The 20,871-nt window shown below is 36.1% G+C and overlaps 3 protein-coding genes across 3 annotated transcripts; 2 read left to right on the forward strand and 1 right to left on the reverse strand.

Moving 5' to 3' along the window:
- The first annotated feature begins 57 nt into the window (after positions 1 to 57).
- On the forward strand, positions 58 to 2,118 carry LOC122302915. Its single transcript, XM_043114384.1, has one exon. The coding sequence runs from the start codon at positions 838 to 840 to the stop codon at positions 1,456 to 1,458; it is 621 nt and encodes a 206-aa protein (XP_042970318.1). The 5' UTR covers positions 58 to 837; the 3' UTR covers positions 1,459 to 2,118.
- Positions 2,119 to 2,824: 706 nt separating this feature from the next.
- Positions 2,825 to 6,110, forward strand: LOC122302916 (putative pentatricopeptide repeat-containing protein At1g09680). Its single transcript, XM_043114385.1, has one exon. It carries the CDS (start codon positions 2,961 to 2,963, stop codon positions 4,761 to 4,763), a length of 1,803 nt encoding a protein of 600 aa, XP_042970319.1. The 5' UTR covers positions 2,825 to 2,960; the 3' UTR covers positions 4,764 to 6,110.
- Positions 6,111 to 10,650: 4,540 nt separating this feature from the next.
- Positions 10,651 to 12,401, reverse strand: LOC122302918 (aspartic proteinase PCS1). The gene has a single exon (XM_043114386.1). The coding sequence runs from the start codon at positions 12,295 to 12,297 to the stop codon at positions 10,951 to 10,953; it is 1,347 nt and encodes a 448-aa protein (XP_042970320.1). The 5' UTR covers positions 12,298 to 12,401; the 3' UTR covers positions 10,651 to 10,950.
- Positions 12,402 to 20,871: the final 8,470 nt, after the last annotated feature.

A 20,871-nucleotide genomic window follows, 5' to 3' on the forward strand; every position in this document is an offset into this window, starting at 1 on the left:
ATAAAAGTGTTTATAAATAAAAATTTTATTATTATTTTTATTAATGCCATTTGTCTTCTTTTTAATTATCATTAACTAATCTTTTCTCCTTTGATAACCCACTAAAATGAAAAAAGAACATTCTGCACTTGCGAGGGACTGCCAGTGCCATGGATGGTGGACCGCGCACTCGAGTCTCGAACTCGAAGTGCGTTTGTGCTACAATCTCGAAAAGGCTGTAAAAGTGAAGTTTGGAAACATCAAGGGTCGATATCATGATCTGTAGGTGTAAAGCTCTGCATGGTGCATATACCATCATCCACCATGAAATTATAGGGGATATTATTACTGGTGGTTACAAACTTACTTGAATTGCATGCACTTAATACGAACACGATGCCCGATAACATGCAACCTCGTGCCGTGCATGCCGTGGGGCCGGCTGCAAAAAAACACCCATGATTGGGACCCCCCCTTTTTTTTTTCAAACGAATAATCTTGCTCGATGTAGACAAGTCACAATATTACAGTTTTTTGCTGGGATAAACCAGTCCTGAGGCTGAGGCCGGGACCCTCCCCCCGCAACTCCCCCACCTAACATCGAGCTTCCATTGGACCTAATGCCCAATTCATTATAAATGAGATCTAATCAATTCTGACAACACCACGATGCCCAAACAAAACCCCCCCACGAGACCAAATACCTTTCGTTTGACACATGATATTCAACCACCATTGTAAAAACCATCAACAACATCAGAACTGCTAAGTTATCTTACCTTTTAAAGCGTGGAACTTAATTTTCCCACACATTCCCAAACTCAAAGCCCCCTTAGCTTCAAATTATTCCTGATCAATATGCTATCCGCACCCTTTCTGATGAGCCTGTTGTTGGAGAGGAAAAAGCCAAGAGCTACCACCGATGAATTGGCTGCGGTTAAAGCGGCTGCATGGGCGTGGTACCAACGTGGACCTGGGTCGGACGGGAGGGTTATGGCTGAATATGATCTTATGAGGACTCGTCGAACACCTGGACCGTCTCTTTTCAAGCTGGAAGCCATGAGACTGGCCGAAGAAGAAGCCATATTGGAAGGATACTCGCAAGCGTCGAGTAGTCCGATCTATACTGATAGATCTCTTCTAGATGCTTTTGAGATTGAGAGTATTTCCCGGCAACTGGACTGTCTGATAGAATCCAGTGGCAGCAAGTTTCATAGAAAATTCATGGCCGGAGATCATCATGATCATGATCACCAAGAAAACGTGACAGTATTGCTGAATAATGGTACTGGTACTGCAATGAAGAAAAATAAAAATAAAAAGAAAGGGTTTTGGCAAAGGCATGCAATGGTTGCATGTGGCACGAGGGAAGATCATGTGGTGGATGCTCTCAGAGATCGCCGGAAACCTCATGAAAAGCGCACACCGGTGGCCGTTACTGGGCTCGCTACATCTAGGCCACGGGGCAGCCATGCCTGATGATCATGCACAGTTGCAATATTGGGTTCCGGTTTGGTCGTTAGATCGAATTAAATTGTATTGAATTGTCAACTGTCTATTAATCTGTCTTGCAACGCACCTCCTAGCTAAGTCATCCTAGGTGTAACTTCTCCAAGAGGTTTACGTGTTGATCGCTGAACTACAAATCTCTTGATCTGCGACTGCGCACACCGAAATTATGGATGGCTGGCCAAAAGGCTTTTGATCGAGCATGCTTTTGGAAAGATCGTCAACAAATTGTTAGAATTCATTTGATCAACCGTGTTGCTGTCTGGAAGAGACAAAAAGAAGGGTCTATTGACGCAGTCTGAGCATATAGCTAGCCCACGGGAGTAAAAATAAAGAATAATAAAATTGCTTCTGTTCTCTCTCACTTCTTATTTTTTTTTGTCTGGTCAAGTACATGTATGTCTTAAAAATGATGGCAGATCAAAGAAAAAGAATATCATCACAATGTTGTAAGAACTGCTTGATCTTTCCAAGTGAAAAATTTTGACCACTTGATGTTGTAACTTTTGTGTTTGTACGTTTGTTTTTTCCCTTCAAATTTTCCTGCTGCAGCCCACATGCATGGTACTGTTTCTGTAGGCTGATGTCCGATGTATATTGTCTGTCACAAAAAGGAACTTGCTATTAGCATATACTCTCAATTGATCAAAGATCCAAATCATTGCGTTTTGGTGGGTACCATGATCTTGAAGGATGACAAAATGGGACCACAAATGATGTTTTTTGTTGTCTTGGATGAAAAGCGGAAAAAACTTCAATTACCTAGTACTGTGTATATTTGCTAATTAGAAATTCTTTTAGGTCTAAGCTTTTTGTTGTGTTTGGTAAGATGTGTGACATGGACTAAAGTTTGCATGCATAATTATGTTCACAACTTGTAACGGTATGGAGTAGATGGTGATAATTAAGTCCATGGGTCAGCCCCTGAAAAGCCCATGGTGTAAGGTATATGTTGGCAGCCAGATGACTTGCTGAGAGTAGGAGCCCAGTTTCTTGATTGAACTCATGTGAAGGAACATGTGAAGGCAAGGCTAGCATAATCGGTAACTCTTACTAAGAGGCATGTTTTTTATTTTTTTTTAATATTTTAATCATAAAAATAATTATATAAAAATTATTTTATAAATTGATATAATTTAAAATGATTTATCAAATTATAACATTATTTTTATTTTAAAATAGATCTAACGAATTAAATAAAATCACATCAATTCATATAATTATTTTTATGTAATTTTTATATTTAATATGACAGTATTTTTTTTTATCAATTTAATATATATATATATATAATATAATAATTAATTTCCATGTTTTCTAATTTTAGATTCTGTAATGGAATGATTGATGCCGGATGTTCAGTCTCTCCTCTTTCTGAACCTCATGCAATGATAGCGATGTCCTCCGGTCCTCTTCATCTTGTCTTCCACCATCAAAGCCACTAATATCGAAGCCGGCATCGAAACACAGCCATGGCCACCCTCAGACTCTCAAGAACGCACTTCTCCCTTTCTCTTCCCCGCAAAACCTTTTCCTTCTCCTCCTCCACCTCCAACCCACCCTGGTACAAGTATACACCCCCTTCGCCATCTCGCCAACACGACCCGCTACTCTCAGCAATCTCTGAGGCCATTCTCAACACCAAAGGAAAGCCCGGCGACTACTCTCTCAGAAAACTCCTTCCCTCCCTCACAGCCAATCACATAATCAACCTCATCAACCTCAACCCCCACTCTCTCCCCCCACATTCTCTCCTCTCTTTCTTCGACTGGCTCTCTTCCCAGCCTACCTTCCGCCACACCCTCCACTCCTACTGCACCATGATCCACTTCCTATCCACCCGTAACATGCTCCCAAAAGTCCAGTCCCTTCTTCACTTCGTTGTCTCCCGGAAAGGCAAGGCCTCGGCGTGCTCAGTCTTTGCTTGCGTTATCGAAACCAAAGGTACCAATTGCTCCAGTTTTGTGTTTGATGCTTTGATGTATGCGTATGCGGATAATGGGTTTGTATCAGATGCTATTCAGTGCTTTAGATTGATCAGGAAGCATAATTTTGGATTCCCATTTCGTGGTTGTGGGTATTTGCTTGATAAGATGATGAAGTCAAACTCGCCCGCTTCGGCGTGGGCATTTTATAAGGAGATTTTGGATTGTGGTTATCCGCCTACTGTATATAATTTCAATGTCTTGATGCATAAAATGTGTAAAGAGGGTAAGCTTAAAGAAGCTCAGCTGGTATTTGATGAAATTGAGAAGTGGGCTTTGCGTCCTACAGTTGTTAGTTTCAATACTTTGATTAATGGTTATTGCAAGTCTGGGGAGTTAAAAGTGGGGTTTAGGTTGAAGAGGGTCATGGAGGAGAGTGGCATGTGTTCTGATGTTTTCACTTACAGTGCGTTGATTAATGGGCTGTGTAAGGATGGTAGGCTGGACGATGCAAATAAGCTGTTCGATGAAATGCATGAGAGGGGGTTGGTTCCAAATGATGTTACTTTCACAACTTTGATTGATGGTCAATGCAAGAATGGGAGAATTGATTTAGCCATGAAAGTTTATCAGCAAATGTTGAGGGAAGGTGTGAAACCTGATTTGATAACATACAATACACTGATCAATGGCCTTTGCAAGGTTGGAGATTTGGAAAAAGGTCAGAAGCTTGTTGATGAGATGAGTGCATGGGGTTTGAAACCTGACAAAATCACATACACTACACTAATTGATGGATATTGCAAGGAAGGAGATTTAGAGTCGGCCATGAAGACTAGGAAGGAAATGAGTGAAGCAGGGATTGATCTTGATAATGTGGCTTTCACGGCTCTTATTTCTGGGCTGTCTAGAGAGGGAAGAGTTGTTGATGCAGAAAGAACTTTGAGGGAGATGGTGAATGCTGGTATGAAGCCTGATGATGCAACGTATACAATGGTCATGGATGGTTTTTGTAAGAAGGGTGATGTTAAAATGAGTTTTAAGTTGCTCAAGGAGATGCAGGGTGATGGACATGTTCCTGGAATTGTAACGTATAATGTGCTTATGAATGGACTCTGTAAGCAGGGGCAGATGAAAAATGCTAATATGCTCCTAGATGCCATGCTTAATTTGGGGGTGATTCCGGATGATATTACATACAATATTCTGTTAGAAGGGCATTGCAAGAATGGTAACCCAGAGCATTTTGATAAATTACGAAGTGAGAAAGGACTTATTCCAGATTATGCTTCTTATACTGCCCTAGTTAATGAATTCAGTAAAAGTTCAAAGGATCGCCGCACGAGATGATTGTGACATGTCTTCAAAATTACAACTATGAACGTTAGCTGGCTCAATGGACTAGTGAATACCTGACCTGTACATGTATAAGGATATTGAGATAATTTCTCTGCTCAGAGAACAAAAAAGAATAGAGCAACTCAAGGTGATTTCCAGTCACTGGATGGTTTCCAGTCAGTAAGAAGCTACCAAATCATTGCTCATGGACATAGCTTGAATATCTATGGCAGAATTCTGAAACAGAGAAAAGAGAATAGCTTTCATTTTGCTGTCTTTTGACTCACGCCAAGTTGTTTGTGGCAAGAGCAACTGCAATCTAGAAAACGCATGAGCAAGAATCATCTACTGCCATGCCTTTCAATATATGTCCCTTGCCTGTTACTGCAGACACTCAAAGGGAACTCGTCCTCAACGTTGAGCAATTCCTGCAGGTTGTAGTGTTAGCTTTTATTTCTTTTACCAAAAGAACTTGAAGGTTAAATCATGATAGAAGTGGAGATTGGATATTATACCTTTGATCCCTGTAAGGGGATTGCCGTGGATGGTTATAAAGTGTCTTGGGTTTTCAGACAGTCAAGGTTTTTAGTTTGCTTGAAATATGCAAGGTCCCATGACTTAAGCAGAATATTTTTCTGCTTTCTGACTTCTTACTTCGAATCCAGAATCACGAAAAGGACTCAAGATGGCAGGGTGATAGCTTAACATATGACATACCTGCCAATGGTTTGTACAAGCAAGGGAAGTCGAAACATGCTAATGTATGCTGCGCTTAACAAAGGGGTCCTTCCAAATAACATTATATGCATCTGTCTACTAGGATATTTCAACCATGAAAAACCAGAAGATGTTGGTGAATAACAAAGTGCCATGGAGCTTCTTTCAGATCTATTAGGCATCTTGTCCACTACTAAGTGATTTCATTCAGCTGTTCAGGTCACATGATGATCGTCTTAAGTAGTTTGACCTCGTTGATGAGTGGATTTAAGTTTGGTAATAGCTTACTTCTTTAATGTGGATAATTTACATGAAAAGATTCGTCAGGTTCTAAATTGGAAGAAGATCAACAGCAATTGTAGACACCACATTTGAGAAGGTTAATGTTATATTTAGCTATGACATCTCCAAGAAAAAACTTTCCTACCCTCATAATTTACTTGGATAATTGGCTGAATATTGAACAGAGTGCTATTGAATAGGTGCAGTGGGTTTGCTTGAAAGAGCTCAGTAGTTCAAGCAAGTTGAATTTGAACTCACCAAACTGAAATTGACAGGTTAATATAGCATATAGCTGCCGATACAGTGAGTTTATCCCGGTACCATATTATGGCCAACATATATATATTTTTCATTTCTTTATGTTTTGGCATGTAATTTCTAAACGTTCCATGAAGGTCTCGATGACTTTTGATCAAGCTGAGGGACACCCAACTAATCTTGCATAGATATGTTTCCTCTTTATTGAGGTTATAAATAATGAATCAATGACTATATTCATTTTCAAAATACAGAAATGTTTATTGAAACACTGAAGAAGAGAAATAGCTATTCAATTTTGATAATGAGAGATATTAATATATAAACATATATATATTTTAAATGGAAGTTTGAGAAATATTAGTTTACACGTTTATGCACTTTCAACAGCTCTATTTTTAGTATTTCATCCATGTGCAACACCCCCCCCCCCCCCCCCCCCCCCCCAAAAAAAAAAAAAAAAAAAACAATTTCATTCATTTCCTGTCCCTTTGATATCATTGAGATAAGAGATGTGATTTCTAACCTATAAGTTTCTAGTTCATATATGGAGACTAAAAAATATTTGAAAGGTTGATTCTTATGAATATAATATTGGTTGATGCCGTAGGTTGGGAATTGGTACATCATTTTGACAACATATAGGGAAACATAATACGGCTATATTTCTGCCACTGGCAAGGTTTGAGCTATATATGATATGATTCCTCATAAAAGATTTGTCAACATGTGATTATTCTATCTTGGGCTTTGGCTGGTTTAGACTTTCAAAGCCAAGACTAGGCAGGGTGTTGCAGCAGTGTTATTCTAAAATAACGGGCGAGGCAGAATGATGTCGGGAGATGGTTCCAATTTTATATATTTTTACATATATTTAACTGGAGATTCGTCTTGGGGTCCAATCTTCTGTTCACGCCTTCCCACTTTGTTCGTGGGACTCGAACTAAAAAGGGGCATTTATCTTGTAATCAAAGCATTCACAATTTAAGACATAAAAGCTTTGCAAGTTATAAGTTGGTATTATCGTGAATTTTATTATAGTTATCGAAAAATAAAATTTATGGTCTTTTTTATATTAATTTATGTGACAAGCTTATTTGATGTGTCAACAAACATATTTATTAAGTAAAACTTTAAAGGATGTGATACATGCCTTCTAATTTAGTAGTTGCGTACACATAATTCATGCAATGAGTGCTGCTAGGGTGCCTCCCAGTGGGCATGCCACTTAGGCAAGATTCATATTTTTATTTTTTTTTTAAATTTTTATTTATATTTTTTAATATTTTAAAATATTTTAAAAAATATTAAAAAAATATCAAAACACTAATAGTAATTTTCTTAATTAATAAATAAAATAAATAAATATATAAACAATTAAAATGAAGAGATAAAATAGAGGACAAAAAAGCATCATTCTTCATGCAATATACTTTGAAGGGACGCATCGTGGGGTTGGTCTTTTACGTGCTCTCCCTTGATACTGACGAAGAGGTTCTCGTAGTGAGGCTATATTTCTTGCTTTCACGTGTCACTTGCTAATTGCTTTTAATAATATTAGATATAGATTTAAAATGTATAAATTTTACATATTTTTTTTAAAAATAATAAATTTTATTATTAAAATATTGATTTTTTCATATAAATTTCACATCTCATATTTACCTAATTTAAAAAAAAAAAAAACACGCGAAATTTATTCACATTCCTAAATTCTGCCACACGGCGATGTGATTAGGCAGTATCATTATCAACGTTGCTTCTAGTAGAATTGAACTTTACCTAACAGTGTCAACATGCTATCCAGGCTCCAGCTAAGGCCGTTTATAGCATTAATATCCTATTGGAAGCAACCTCCCACAACAGCATCAAAACGACTTGTAATTTGTCCTGCACAATCACAACAAAACCAATTTATGGACATCCCACACCATCTTTCTTTCAAATTTCTCTATTTGAAAGGGAAGAAACGCAGCAAGCCAGCAACAAAAGGCTGCTTTAATGTATAACACTTCAAAATATATAAATATATATTTCCTTTTTTTTTTTTTGGTGTGTAAATAAACAAAGAATTTTTTCAAGATAGCGGCCCCAGTAAAGTGGAGCACAAAGCCACCGGCAGCAACAAAGGGTTGGATCGCTGGTGCTCATATTCAAAAAAGACGGTAACCAACCTACCTTGGTAAAACCAATTTGCATCGATCATGATCCTTTTCTTGCAGAGAGTGGGATTCTTACCAAAATAATAATTTTTTTTAAAACAAATGGTGGGATTCTGAGGGCGTGCGTGTCTGTGTTGACTGTTTAGTTTTGATTGGGGCCAGGGTTAGGTTGTCAAGGATTGGCTGAAAGTGAGAGATCTATCCACTCCATTACATTTTTCTCTTTTGCCAGCTGTTCTCTTCTCTCTTACATTACTATATTTACTTCTCTCTCTAGTTTACTTTCACTCGGAAGCCTTTTTATATTTCTTTTAGTGTTTCGATGCAGCCACGTGTTTAATTTATTACTATACGTACTTGCTGGCTTTGTCTTTTCAATCGAGTGTTGAAAGAAGATAGTAATTGACAGCTACCCCCATGCCTTTTCTTTAAATATTTGGACCCCACCGTTTAATTGAGGTTGAGTTTATCTAATTTCGTTACTATAATTTTTTTAAATTTATATATAAAATATAATAAATAATTTAATTTTTAATTTTTTTAAAATAATAATAATATTAAAAAATAATATTTTAATAAATTTTTATTTAATTTTAAATTTTATCTAAAAACATTTCTTCATATCTCATCCCCTCCGTGTCCAAACTATACGTTACTGAGAACAGATATTTGTTTTGGCATATCTAAACACCTTTTCATCTGTTTTGCCATCTTTATTTTCAACTTTGGCTGTGAAAGATACTCATGGGGAAGTGAACAGAAGCCCGTTTGGCTATCTACAGAAGGTGTCAATAAGGTTTTAATTTTACTATATATAAACACAGTCACGTGTTAATTTATATATTAATATTTATTTATTTATATTTAAAATTTAAATTAATATTATTTTTAATAAAATTTATTTTTTATCAATCACATTATATTAATACATAAATTAATACATAATTATACTTACAATCATATTTTTTCATAAGATTTTTCACGATGTACAGAGTATTCCAAGGCAGATATAGAAAGTGAATTTAAGCTTTAGCTATAATCTCTATAGCTATAATTAGATTAAAAAAACTTTTAACTTTATATTTAATTTGAAATTTCATAATCTAGGGTGATATTTAGATAGTAAAATAAAATTAGATAATTTTAGATAAAAATTAAATAAAATAATATTATAATATAATTGTTTAATATTATTATTATTTTAAAATTTAAAAAATTAAATTATTTATTTTATATTATATAAAAATTATAATAATGAGATAAAATAATTTTATATTTATCATTAATTTTTATTAATCTGTCAAACAATATTAAAGTGTTTGATAAAAAACTCTGAATATTTCATTTGTTTATTTCACTTGGATCTGACTGTAATTTGAATAAACATTTATTAAAAACACATGTCAAAACACGAGCCGAGGTAAACAAAGGAGTGAAAGTTTTATAATAATCATGCGAGTGTCGGGAATATGTGGAAGCAGTTTGAGGTTGGGTCGGCGGAAGGGTCCGAAGCAGCTGTTGTCTACTTTCCATACATCCAAGTTAAGTTGGTGGAGCCCACGGCCCCACACACCACCTCCTCGTAAAGCCCTGGGAACAGCTACAACTGCTCCACAGGCACACAGTACACACCCCACAAGGGCTGCCGGATTCAAATCCCTCTTTCTCATGCCACGTTGTTTAACGCATACCACCATGTCTGTTTGAGATTTTCTCTCTTTGAAGAGGTCCTCGTGGTGGGTCCTTTCTTTCTTCTCCTATTTCCCCTTCAGATCAGAAAAGAAAAATATTACCCTTCATATTATTTTGACTCTGAAATTCTGTGATGCCGATTATTCATCATCTTCCCTTTCATTTCGAAAACCATGCAAAGATCCTACATCTACTTAAATCTAACGACACATATCCCAAGTCACAAGTAGCTGTTTTGATAACGACAACACTTTGGGGTTGTTCGATTTACCAAGGGTAGTAGTCTCAGTCCTCCAGCCACGACCAATTCTCACAGAAAAACCACGAAAACAAGAAACACCCGCATCGTTTTTTTTTCTCACAATCATTACATATCCACTTTTGCTTTTCTCCTATTTTGTTTCATTTCTTCGTTCCACATGTCGTTCCCAGTCTGGTCGTCGTGTTGTGTTTGTTTTAAGACGCACAAAGTGCAGCCAAATTTGTGCTGTTTAAATCTTTACATATGGGGTTCCTTCTGTATTCCACCACCACCCTCTATAGAGCAGAGCTCGATCCCCAATAGGATATCACACTTTGGTCAGAAAGCTGATGATAATGTACGAAACAATCTGCCTTCCCAGAGGGGTCAGTGGTCACTTCACTACTCTATTATTCTGCCCACCTTTCACCTTTGCCCCCATAAACACAATGGCATGGCATATATCAGCAGCACCTCATGCCAAATTACAAGTCAAAAATTTAAGGCCTTTTGCTACCTTGGCAACAATTTGAAGCAACGCATAAGATACTACAACAAGGAAAAGAAATATCTAATTTTCACAATGATGCACAAACATAGTACTAAGTACACATCCTCGTATACACATTAATCTCAACCTTATATTACAACACTGTCCGGCCCCACTTTTAAAATTGCCATGACTGTTGATATTATGGACCGTCCGATTAGATCATCACAAAGCATGACCATACGTACGTACTGATTTTTTTTTTTTTTTGGGGGATTTTTGTTTTGTTTATACGGTTTTACAGATCGTGATAGTGAAAATCACATGCATGATGCAACACCAGCGTTATGATATCCACTATGCTGATCTGCTACAGTCGGTCTTACCGAAACCAATTCTCCGGTTGACCAGGTCAAACTCCACCCATAGATTTTGCTGATGATAGTTCCCGATTATATTGCTCGCTGCCCCTAACCTATCTGACCGTCCGATGGCTATGCAGTGGACCCCACCTCCCACGTCAGCTAAAACCCTCTCTTTCTCCACCAAAATCTCTACACCTTTGTCGAGCTCAAACACCATGTCGCCTACCAGCCGTCCGATCTCCATCGCGTCACCGTTGAAACACATATCGGACACTCCTCCATATACGTAGCCCCTTTTAAGCTTCGGGCCCGCCAATCTCACGATCTCTTCCCTTACCTTATTATATGCCTCCTCCACTAAGTACGTGAACTCGGAGCCCGAGTCGACTATGGTCTGACCCGAACCGCTGGCGTCGGGCCGGAAAGTGGACGGCGGGATGTTCAGTTTCTTCGCGCCGATTCTGATTCCTTGCATCGCGACGGTGTAGGCAAGAGGGTCAAGGTTTGGCAAACGCTGTTGACTGGGGCCAAAAGCAAGTAGATCAACGTATCGGAATCCGCCGGAGTTGGGGTTGTTTCCTATGTAAAACGACCCAGTTGGTAAGGACCCAGGTTGGTTCCGGCGGATGGGCACGCAGTACGAGAATTTCGAAATTTTAGCTTGGGAAGCGAAGGATAAGCGTCCGAGATTCATTCCCAAAATTCCTTTGCTGTCAACGGAATCCTGGGCACAGCCAAGGGCCAGAGGAAGGGTCGACAGGGAAGGGGAAAATGTGAATTTTTCTCGGACGAGATTGCCCTCGGCCAAAGTGCCGTCTGCATAGAAATAAGAGTAGTGGCAGAGACGGTTCTGGTCGCAAGAAGTCGGCAGGGTGAAGTCGGGGATTCGCGGTTTACAAATGGGGTGGTTGCAGGGCAGAACGGAGAAGGAAGAAGAAAGAGTAGGGTCAAACGACGCCGAAGGAGGCGGCTTCGTCGGGGTCTTCTTGTGGCACTGAATCCACGAGAGCTGGCTGCCAGTATCCAACACCATCTGTTGGGTCTGCGCAGGGGTCCCTATCGGTAGAGAAACGATCAGAGCCATAGAATACTTGAAAGTTGATCTGTAGTTGTACGCTGGCGTTCTGAGTCTTGGGTATTGCTTGGGCCTGGACGCGGGCAGTGAAACAAGGGAAGGCTTAAGAGCTTTGGAAGCGTTTGGACGGAGAGAAAGTGAAACGAGAGGGAAAGACAGAGAAAGTGAACTGTTTTGGAGGTTTTGGTGTTGTTGCGTTGAGAGGGAAAAGAAAGTGAAGAAGAGAAAGAAAGACAAAAGCATGGTTCTTTTGCAGAGAGCCATAGGCGTAAGCGTTTGCGTGCGTGTCAGGGGTGACAGCGGAAGAGAGGGAAGAGATGGGAGTTTGGTTTGGTTGGGTGCAGTGGGGGATGGTGAGAGTGGGGTTGTAATGGTGTACATATTTATACCATTTGAACGGGGAAGGAAGCGGTAAAGGAACAAATAAACGCCAAAAGAAACAAAACTACAAAAAGCATACGCGTTTTCTATACATTCAGGCTTGAGCTGTTACATGTTATGATTAATACAATGTATTCAATTTGGTGACTGCGATTTATCGATCACTACTCTCTTTCTTTTTTTAAACTTTTCCTTTTTCTTTTTCTTTCCTCGGGGTTACGTTTACTTAAAGAGTGGGATCGAGGGACTTTTTTTGCAGGTTAAGCTATGATGATGATGAGTTCTGGTATTTTGCTTGAATCAACATTCATCGCATATTTTCCTGATGAACAGCTAGCTAAATCAGTGTGATAATAGGACGTCCACACTAATGAAAGTTTACACACCCAGAGAGAGAGAGATAGAGGGATTGCATTAATTTTATTATTTGCATGCATTTTTTTAAGGCCCGTTTTTCTTAAGGAAATTTTTGACTTGATACATATAGAGATACCTTTATATCAACTATCACCTTATAAACTAATTAATGTATTTAGAGTTCTACGAGTATATTATTTTATTTGGTGATTGGTTTAGTTTTCACTACTATTGATATTCTATGCAGACAAATTTCTAAGAGATGCACTTTGTATAAACAGAAACTTAACCTCTACTGGCAAACGTTTATGAGACAAACTCATTTCTTTATTTTTACTAAACAATAAGACAAATGTGAAAAATGACGAATTACAATTTAGACTAACTCGAATAGATTTTGGAATCTGTAATAATACGTGAAGACAACACACTTGTCTCTTTTCAACTATAAAAGTCAGATTTAAAAGATTTGATTGTGGTCATTCTAGTAATACGGTAAGTGTAGCGAGAAGAGTTACTAGAAAGATACTAGAAAGAGTAGCACATAAGAGCCACTCGCGGTGATTTTTGCAGAACTGTCACTATCCTATGTACGATTTTCGGCCTGTTAGTCTTTTTATGCTCTGTGTGTCTTTTGAGAGTTGTCGAAAAATTATAAATCTATCTTTTTTAACTTTTAAGGAAACAAAAAAAATTAAAAAAACTAACTACCTTGATAAACAAAGTGAATAGATGAAAAAATGAGAGAACAAGAATGAGCAGTCTGTAAAAATAAAATCTGGAGCCATTTTAGGAGAGAAGAGAGGGTATGCCTTTTTACCAATTGATAATTTTTAAGGTCCGGTTTTATTACACCAATGACCAAACCACTTTATCTTATTTTATTTTATATAATTATTATAATTTTTTAAACTCTTATATAAAATATAATAAATAATTTCATTTTTTTAAATATTAAAATAAGAAATAAAAAATATTATATTTTAATAATATTTTATTTAATTTTAAATTTTTATCTTATATTATTTTATCTTTATAATCAAACGAAACTTAACTATTTTTTAATCTGTTTACACAAAAGAACACTTACGCTGCAATTTTGTAAACTTTATTTGGTATCTTTTAAAGTTGAAGTAAGACACGCTATATGCTATAACTTGGGTATACGATCGAGTCGATGGAAGGATACGCATTTATGAGTAAATATTGGAACCAGCCCCTATTTGGGATCAGCCGAACGCACACTGTACGTAACAATAACTAATGATGAAATTGTCCATAACTTTCCGTTCCCTCTCTCGATATTGGCAAATATTTGATTTTTGAGAAATTTTTGAGAAACATGGCTCGAGTTCCCTCTTCTCTCCCGAACGTGTATTCTCAACGTTTGACTTGGTTCTCGCAGGCTGTATACCAGCACTCTCAGCCTACTCTTCCCCTCGTCTCACACAAACTATAGGAAATGTTTAACCCAAAGTTGAGTGATTTGGTCTGGCCAAGCTTTACGAGCACAAGTCCAAACCAAGGACTACTAGGGTGGTGGGCACGCTGGGTTATTTGGCACCTGAGCTCACACGCACAGGTAAGGCCACGACCAGTTCGGATGTTTTTGCCTTTGGTGCTCTGTTGCTCGAAGTCGCATGTGGTAGAAGAGCCATTAATTCCGATGCATCGTCTGAAGAGTTCATGCTGGTGGACTAGGTGTGGCAGAAGTGGAGAGTAGGAGCAATTCTTGGTGTCATGGACCCAAAGTTTGGGGGGGGGGGGGGGGAATTTGACGAGTCTAAGGCCGTTTTGGTGTTTAAACTGGGATTAATGTGTTCCAATGATGCACTGGAGGCACGTCCCATGATGTGGCAGTTGGTGAGGTACTTGGAGGGCGAGTTGGTGCTGCAGGAGGAGGTGGCGGAGCCATATAGGAAAAAAGTATGTGGTGCTACTGTTACAAATTTTTTTGAGAATTTCTTGCAATCCTTTCCGACTACTTCATCGTATTCTCAGAAGAGCAACACGTGGACTTTTGTCAATAACAGTGGGAGTGGTGATGCTGAAACTGGTTTGACCCCGCCATTTTCAATTCTTAGCAGAGAGAGACCGCGAGTTAGGCATGAGATTTTGAAACTTCTCTACTCTTGTTTTGTTTTGTTTTTTTTTAAATGCTCACCCTTTCTTTCTTTCTTTCTTGGTTCATATGTGTTTACAATATTAACATTTTTGTGCAGGCCATTTTCAGTTCTCAGCAGAATGGTTTGACCCTGCCATTTTCAGTCCTTAGCAAAATGGTTTGACCCCACTATTCTCAGTTTCATGTGTTTTACCTTCGTATGAGCAACGACGGTGACGAGAGACGGGAGGTCTTCTCACTCCAACTGTTTCCTTCATTCAATGATTTTTAGGAAGTGGCGGCTCTGTGCAGATGAAGTAGCGTCGCTCGGTGTTATTGGGCAGAGAGATGGCGTCACCGGTGACGCTGGGTGGAGAAAGGTGATGCGGGGACAAAGGAGGGGTTTCGTGGGAGAAATTTGAAATTTTGTATTTCAATTGAATTACGAAATTTTGTAAAAATGCATGTTTTGAATTATTAAAAAAAAAAAAATACCACGTATAATGTGCAAAGTGTGCACCTGTACAGTCATGGATGCATGCGTAGAATTGCAATTTATTTATTCAGCTGATATCATGCTTGCTTGGCTACAATTCGTTTGGGTCATTTTATTAATTTTTCTAATTAAATTAACATTTTTGGGTTACTTAATATATATATATATATATATATATGATTTACATGCGTCGTTAGAATATTGGGCTCATATCATCTTCAACACGGAACATTAATTTTGTAGGACCAGTTGACTTGGTGGGCACTTGATACCCATGGGTTGTTTATTCCATTTACATTAAACAGCAATGTTACATACAGTCATAAAATTGTAAACGTTATATAATTATTTTAAAAAAAAATGAGGTCCACGATTAAAAAGGTTAATTTTTTTTTTCATGTAGATCTTATATTAATTCATTTTTTTCAAAGTGACTGCACGTCCTCTTACACATTCACGATTACAAATATCATTTCTCTACATCAAAAGACCTTTCTTTTCAAAAAAATAAAAAATAAAATAAAATCAAGAGAACTTTAAATGAATAAATTGACAGAAACCAAAAGCAATAGGATGCGGCTGTAGAGTATCCTAAAGAAAGTTCATATTTTGAGGACCATCATTTAGATATTAAGTTAAGTTAAATTTTTTTATGAATAATAATAAATTAAATAGATATAGTGATTTATATGGGATTTATTTAAAATGATTTAAATATATTTAAATGTTAAAATTAATTTAATAAAAAATAACAAAAATTATAAATTTCATGTATAAAGATATATTAAATTGAAAAAGATTACAAATTTTACGTATAAAAACATTTTAAATTGAGATAAATTTAATAATTTAAAAATTAAATATTAGACTTAACTTAAAATTAAACTGAACTGAATTAATTGAACTTTGTAATCAAACTGGACCTAATGAAAAAGAAAATAAATAAAAAATCGGGAAATGAGTATGAATCGTGTGCGGTCTTAAAGGGTTGCGTAGTTGGTCACCCAACTTGTCCATACGGCACCCCAGTCCCCAGCGTTAGTGGAAGTGGAACCCCCTATGAGCTGTTACAACATATAAGGCAAAAATGTCTTGGAAAAGCGTTCAAGAAACCCCAGCTTTATATTTCCACTTGCTTCTATTTTCCTGATTAGAAGTTCAGTACGATGTATTGACAAAAAGTAACAAATTCAGAAGTAGGCTCGTGAGTTTTTTTTTGTTCTGCAAGTGTAGGTCTAAAGAGTCAACGAGAAGTTCCTCTTTCATAATTTTCTTCTTCTTTTTAGAAATGCTTTCTACAAATAAATTTTATAAAAAGAAAAAATTAAAAAGTTGATATGATAATCAAATTGTATGTCATTTATTATTATTAAATATATTTATTATTATATAAAAACACGTGATTTATAAAAATACTCTTTAACACAAAAAAAAAAAATACATTTTTATAAAGAGTTAATTGTGTTGTTATTGAGTTTATTTTAAAAGTAATGTTAAATATAATCATAGGGTGTATAAGTATCATATAATTTTTTTAAATAATAAGTATATTATTAATAAATTAATTTTTTATTATATAAATTTTATATTTATTTATTTTAAAAAAAAATTACATGAAACTTATATATTTAACAATTATAAATATTATTTCTAACGAAAAATTGAATTCCTTGGTCGTAAACCCAACGCATGGGGCTAGTACTGTTTTCCTTCTTTCCTTTAAAGCTGAAGGACAGTCAGTGGACGTTTGAAAACTCGAACGTAGACGACGTCCTGGTCAACCACTCAACTCCAGCTAGCTGGTTCGCACAAAGGATAAAACTTGTTTGCCGGGTTTGACCGCCTACTTGACCGCTGGTATTCTTCCTCCTTTGTTATTAGGAAAATACTAAAACCACCGCTGGGCCATCGCTAGCCTAATTTTTTTTTAATATATATTTTTTAAATGTTGAAAAGTATTAAAAAATAATTTAAAAAAAACAAAAATAAAAAATTATTTTTACTTAACTGTGGCTCCCAGCGCGGGAGCCACCAACGGTGGTGCCTGTAGCATCATCCTTATTATTATTATTTTTAAATTTAATAATTTTAAATATATTGATACATTTTTTATTTTTTTAAAATATTTAAATATATTAAGAAAATATAAAAAGAAAATTAAAAAAAAAAAAACTGGCAGCCCCACTCTTTTATTCAGAGCTACATTGTATTTAAATTTAATGAAAACGCTTAAAACTAATCAACTGGTTCCTCTTAAATCCTTTTTGAACGCCTAAATACGACCCATTTAATTAACGATTTTCACATCTCATTGCAAAAAATTTGTGTATTTATTGTAAGAAAAACAAGCAGAGGAATTATTTATAATAAAAATAATTATTTATAACAAGAATAAATCTATTTTAATATAAAATAATCATTTTCGTAAAAAAAAATTTGAGAGCAAATAAGAATTTTTTTGTAGTGATGATTTGTTAATTAATTTCTTAGCAGCTTTAACTAATTACTATATACTAAGGATAATTATCCCAATGAATATTAGAACTGTACGTACATGTTTTGATCAGTAATAGCTCTTTTATTTATTTATTTTTTTTATCACTGATCAGATTAATCCATCGTTTCTTGTTGTTTCTATTTCGACACCTGTGGAAGCCTGAAGGCCAACATTTGGCTCCTTTTTATTGGATGGCTTGCCCGTATATACTGAGGCAAAGGTCTTAGGTTAACGTTAGTCTTTACTAGTTAGCTTGATACGTATTGTTATAAACTTACAATAATTAGCACTTCTTTTAGCAACTTAATTACGGTATAATCTGAAACTGAAATTGGTAACCAATAAATCATTGATGTTTCAGGTAATTAATTGTACGTGTCGGCAGTACTGAGACATCCATGCATGAAGAATATATATATATATATATATGCTAGCTGTACGCGTACGTGTACGTGAATAAGGTATATCATGTGATTATTCCGTGTGTAGAAAATTCCCTCGCACAACTACAAAAGATGTTAATATTATCCTCAAAAGGAACATGGAACCGTGAAATGTCTGTCAGGGATTCGATCGGGACAATCAAAGATCATGCAGCAGAAAGGAGACAAAACAAAAAGGGTAAACAGTAATTAGCTAGGACGTTGTTGAGCAAACATTGAAAATGCTCACGGATTATCATCATCACAAGAAAGTTAGCGGTCACTCACGGGCTTTGTACGTTACGTCGTTACACTTAAAATTGCATCTCGATCGATGAATAATGAATGAGGTGAAGCTTTTCACACACCTCCTAATGAATTACGGGAAAAATATCAACAAAATCTTTGAGAGGTTCGGAAGAAAATGAAGGCTCCTATCTATTTTTCATTTGCATGCATGCATGACTTTTGTTTGCATGTGTTCAGCTGATAGCCAGCCATCTGGAGGCACATTGGCCCATTCGGATTACCTAACTCTCAACAATCATTACTCTACTTAACGATGATTGACACACACGTCGATCGGGACATGAAGTGTGAACAATCACTGATAGACACGTGTACGTATAATGATGCAAAGTTGTTGTACGTTTGATCAATACAAAATATCTCTAAATAGTACTAACCTAGCTAGCACGTACGCCATTCTTGTACTCGTGGGTAATTACCTAGCTAGACAGCTTTTGCCGTCATTATGGGCAAGGTTAATGTTCTTCATGTGATCCTTTGTGCAGAAGTGATGCAGTCTATTAATTAATGTAATTCACACATATGAGATCTTACTTTTTGGTTACACGAGCTTACTTTCACACACGTAGAACTCAATGAATTGAAAAGGTTATAAAATTTTTTATAAAAATAAATTTATAAATTAATATATTTTTATGTAATTAGTTAGATTTATTTTAAAATAAAAATAACTTTACAATGAGATACCACATTTTCTCATATAGTACTATTTTTTTTTTTTGAATTAAGAACTCAACGAATTACATCTGTAATGCTAAAGACCATTATATATATTAATATCATTTCACGGGCAGTAGCATGAACTTTTGTTTTCAAAACTTTTAATTAATGGTTCATGTGTATAGCTATCATGATCTGCCACGTTGCAATAATATTTTATAAAATGTGTCTTAGTTTTTTGCAAACAGATTTGTAGTCACCGAACACCGCATGGCTTTATTCATTTGTTTTAGCAAAAACACTGAACTTGCAAAAGACGACATTTTTGTCCCAACATTTTTCATGGTATATTGATCGTATAATGTCACTAGTTCCTAATATGTCATTGCCTTGTTCTTTTCCGGTGGTTGCCCTACATCTTTAAAATAAGCTGATGCACAAGGCCAAAAGCCATTGGAGGATATTATTGAATATTGTTGTACTAGATCAGTTTATATATATATATATATTATATATATATATATATCGGGTCGAATAATATCAATGCGTCATTAACAAATAATTGATGTTTGTTTTGAATACAAATAATTAGCCCATGATCCATATATATATATATGTGTGTGTGTGCGTCTTGCCAAATACTAAATTAGATGCTTTTATTAACAAATGAAGCAGTGCCTAATTAGTGTCTTAATTAATAAATTTATTTATATTATATATATATATATATAGTGGGAGATTGATCGGCGTATCCATCCATCAAATTAACAAGAACCTCCATTATAATGATGATGCGCTTAATTTGTCAAACCGTTGTTATATATTATATATATACACGCTCTATTATGGAGATTTATATTTGTGAATGCTTGAAAATAGTACAATAGATTGAAATGGAAGAAAGAGTTATTTCCGACCTATTGTGGGAATTTAGGTCTTGATTAGTATAGTGTGAAGCCCCCGACGTTGGTTCGATGCAGTTGTACGGTGTCCATGCATACATCTATGACAGTGAGTAACAAATAAATATATAAAAAATAAAGAGATGGTGACTCACAAATTTATATAATTCGACGTAATGCCTATGTTCACGGAGGTTTGGGAATTGGAGAATGTACTATAATATACCTGCTTTACAATCTATTATGGTCTCTCATCCTCACTGTATAATAAATATCGGAGATCAATTATTTAAAGGAGACCTTATCGTTGGTGCTCTAGTCATGAGGTTGAAGAAGCATCCCTTGGGAAATTTCAAGTCTAGCATTCTCTGCCTCTCCTTTGCTTTGATGTCACATGCATCTCCCCTTTTTCTCCTAACTCCCTTCTTAGCCTTATCCCCTCCAATATGTATCCCTATTCTAGGATGTGCACATTGTTGGGCCGCTGCATGTGGAGGCTAATTGTGTTTGTGGTAGTCCAGTTTGATGATTCGAACTAATAAGAATCCTTTGTGAGGTTTCAATCCATTTTGACTCTTAATCTGACTCAATCCACCGACACTATAAGAAAAATAGATTTTTGCGATTAATTTATAACAACAAAAAGACTATTAGCAACCAATTTTAGTTGCTAATAGTTTTTTCGTTCTTATAAATTGGTTGCAAAAATC

The sequence above is a fragment of the Carya illinoinensis genome, chromosome 3, assembly GCF_018687715.1.
Source record: "Carya illinoinensis cultivar Pawnee chromosome 3, C.illinoinensisPawnee_v1, whole genome shotgun sequence".
NCBI classification, from domain to species: domain Eukaryota; kingdom Viridiplantae; phylum Streptophyta; class Magnoliopsida; order Fagales; family Juglandaceae; genus Carya; species Carya illinoinensis.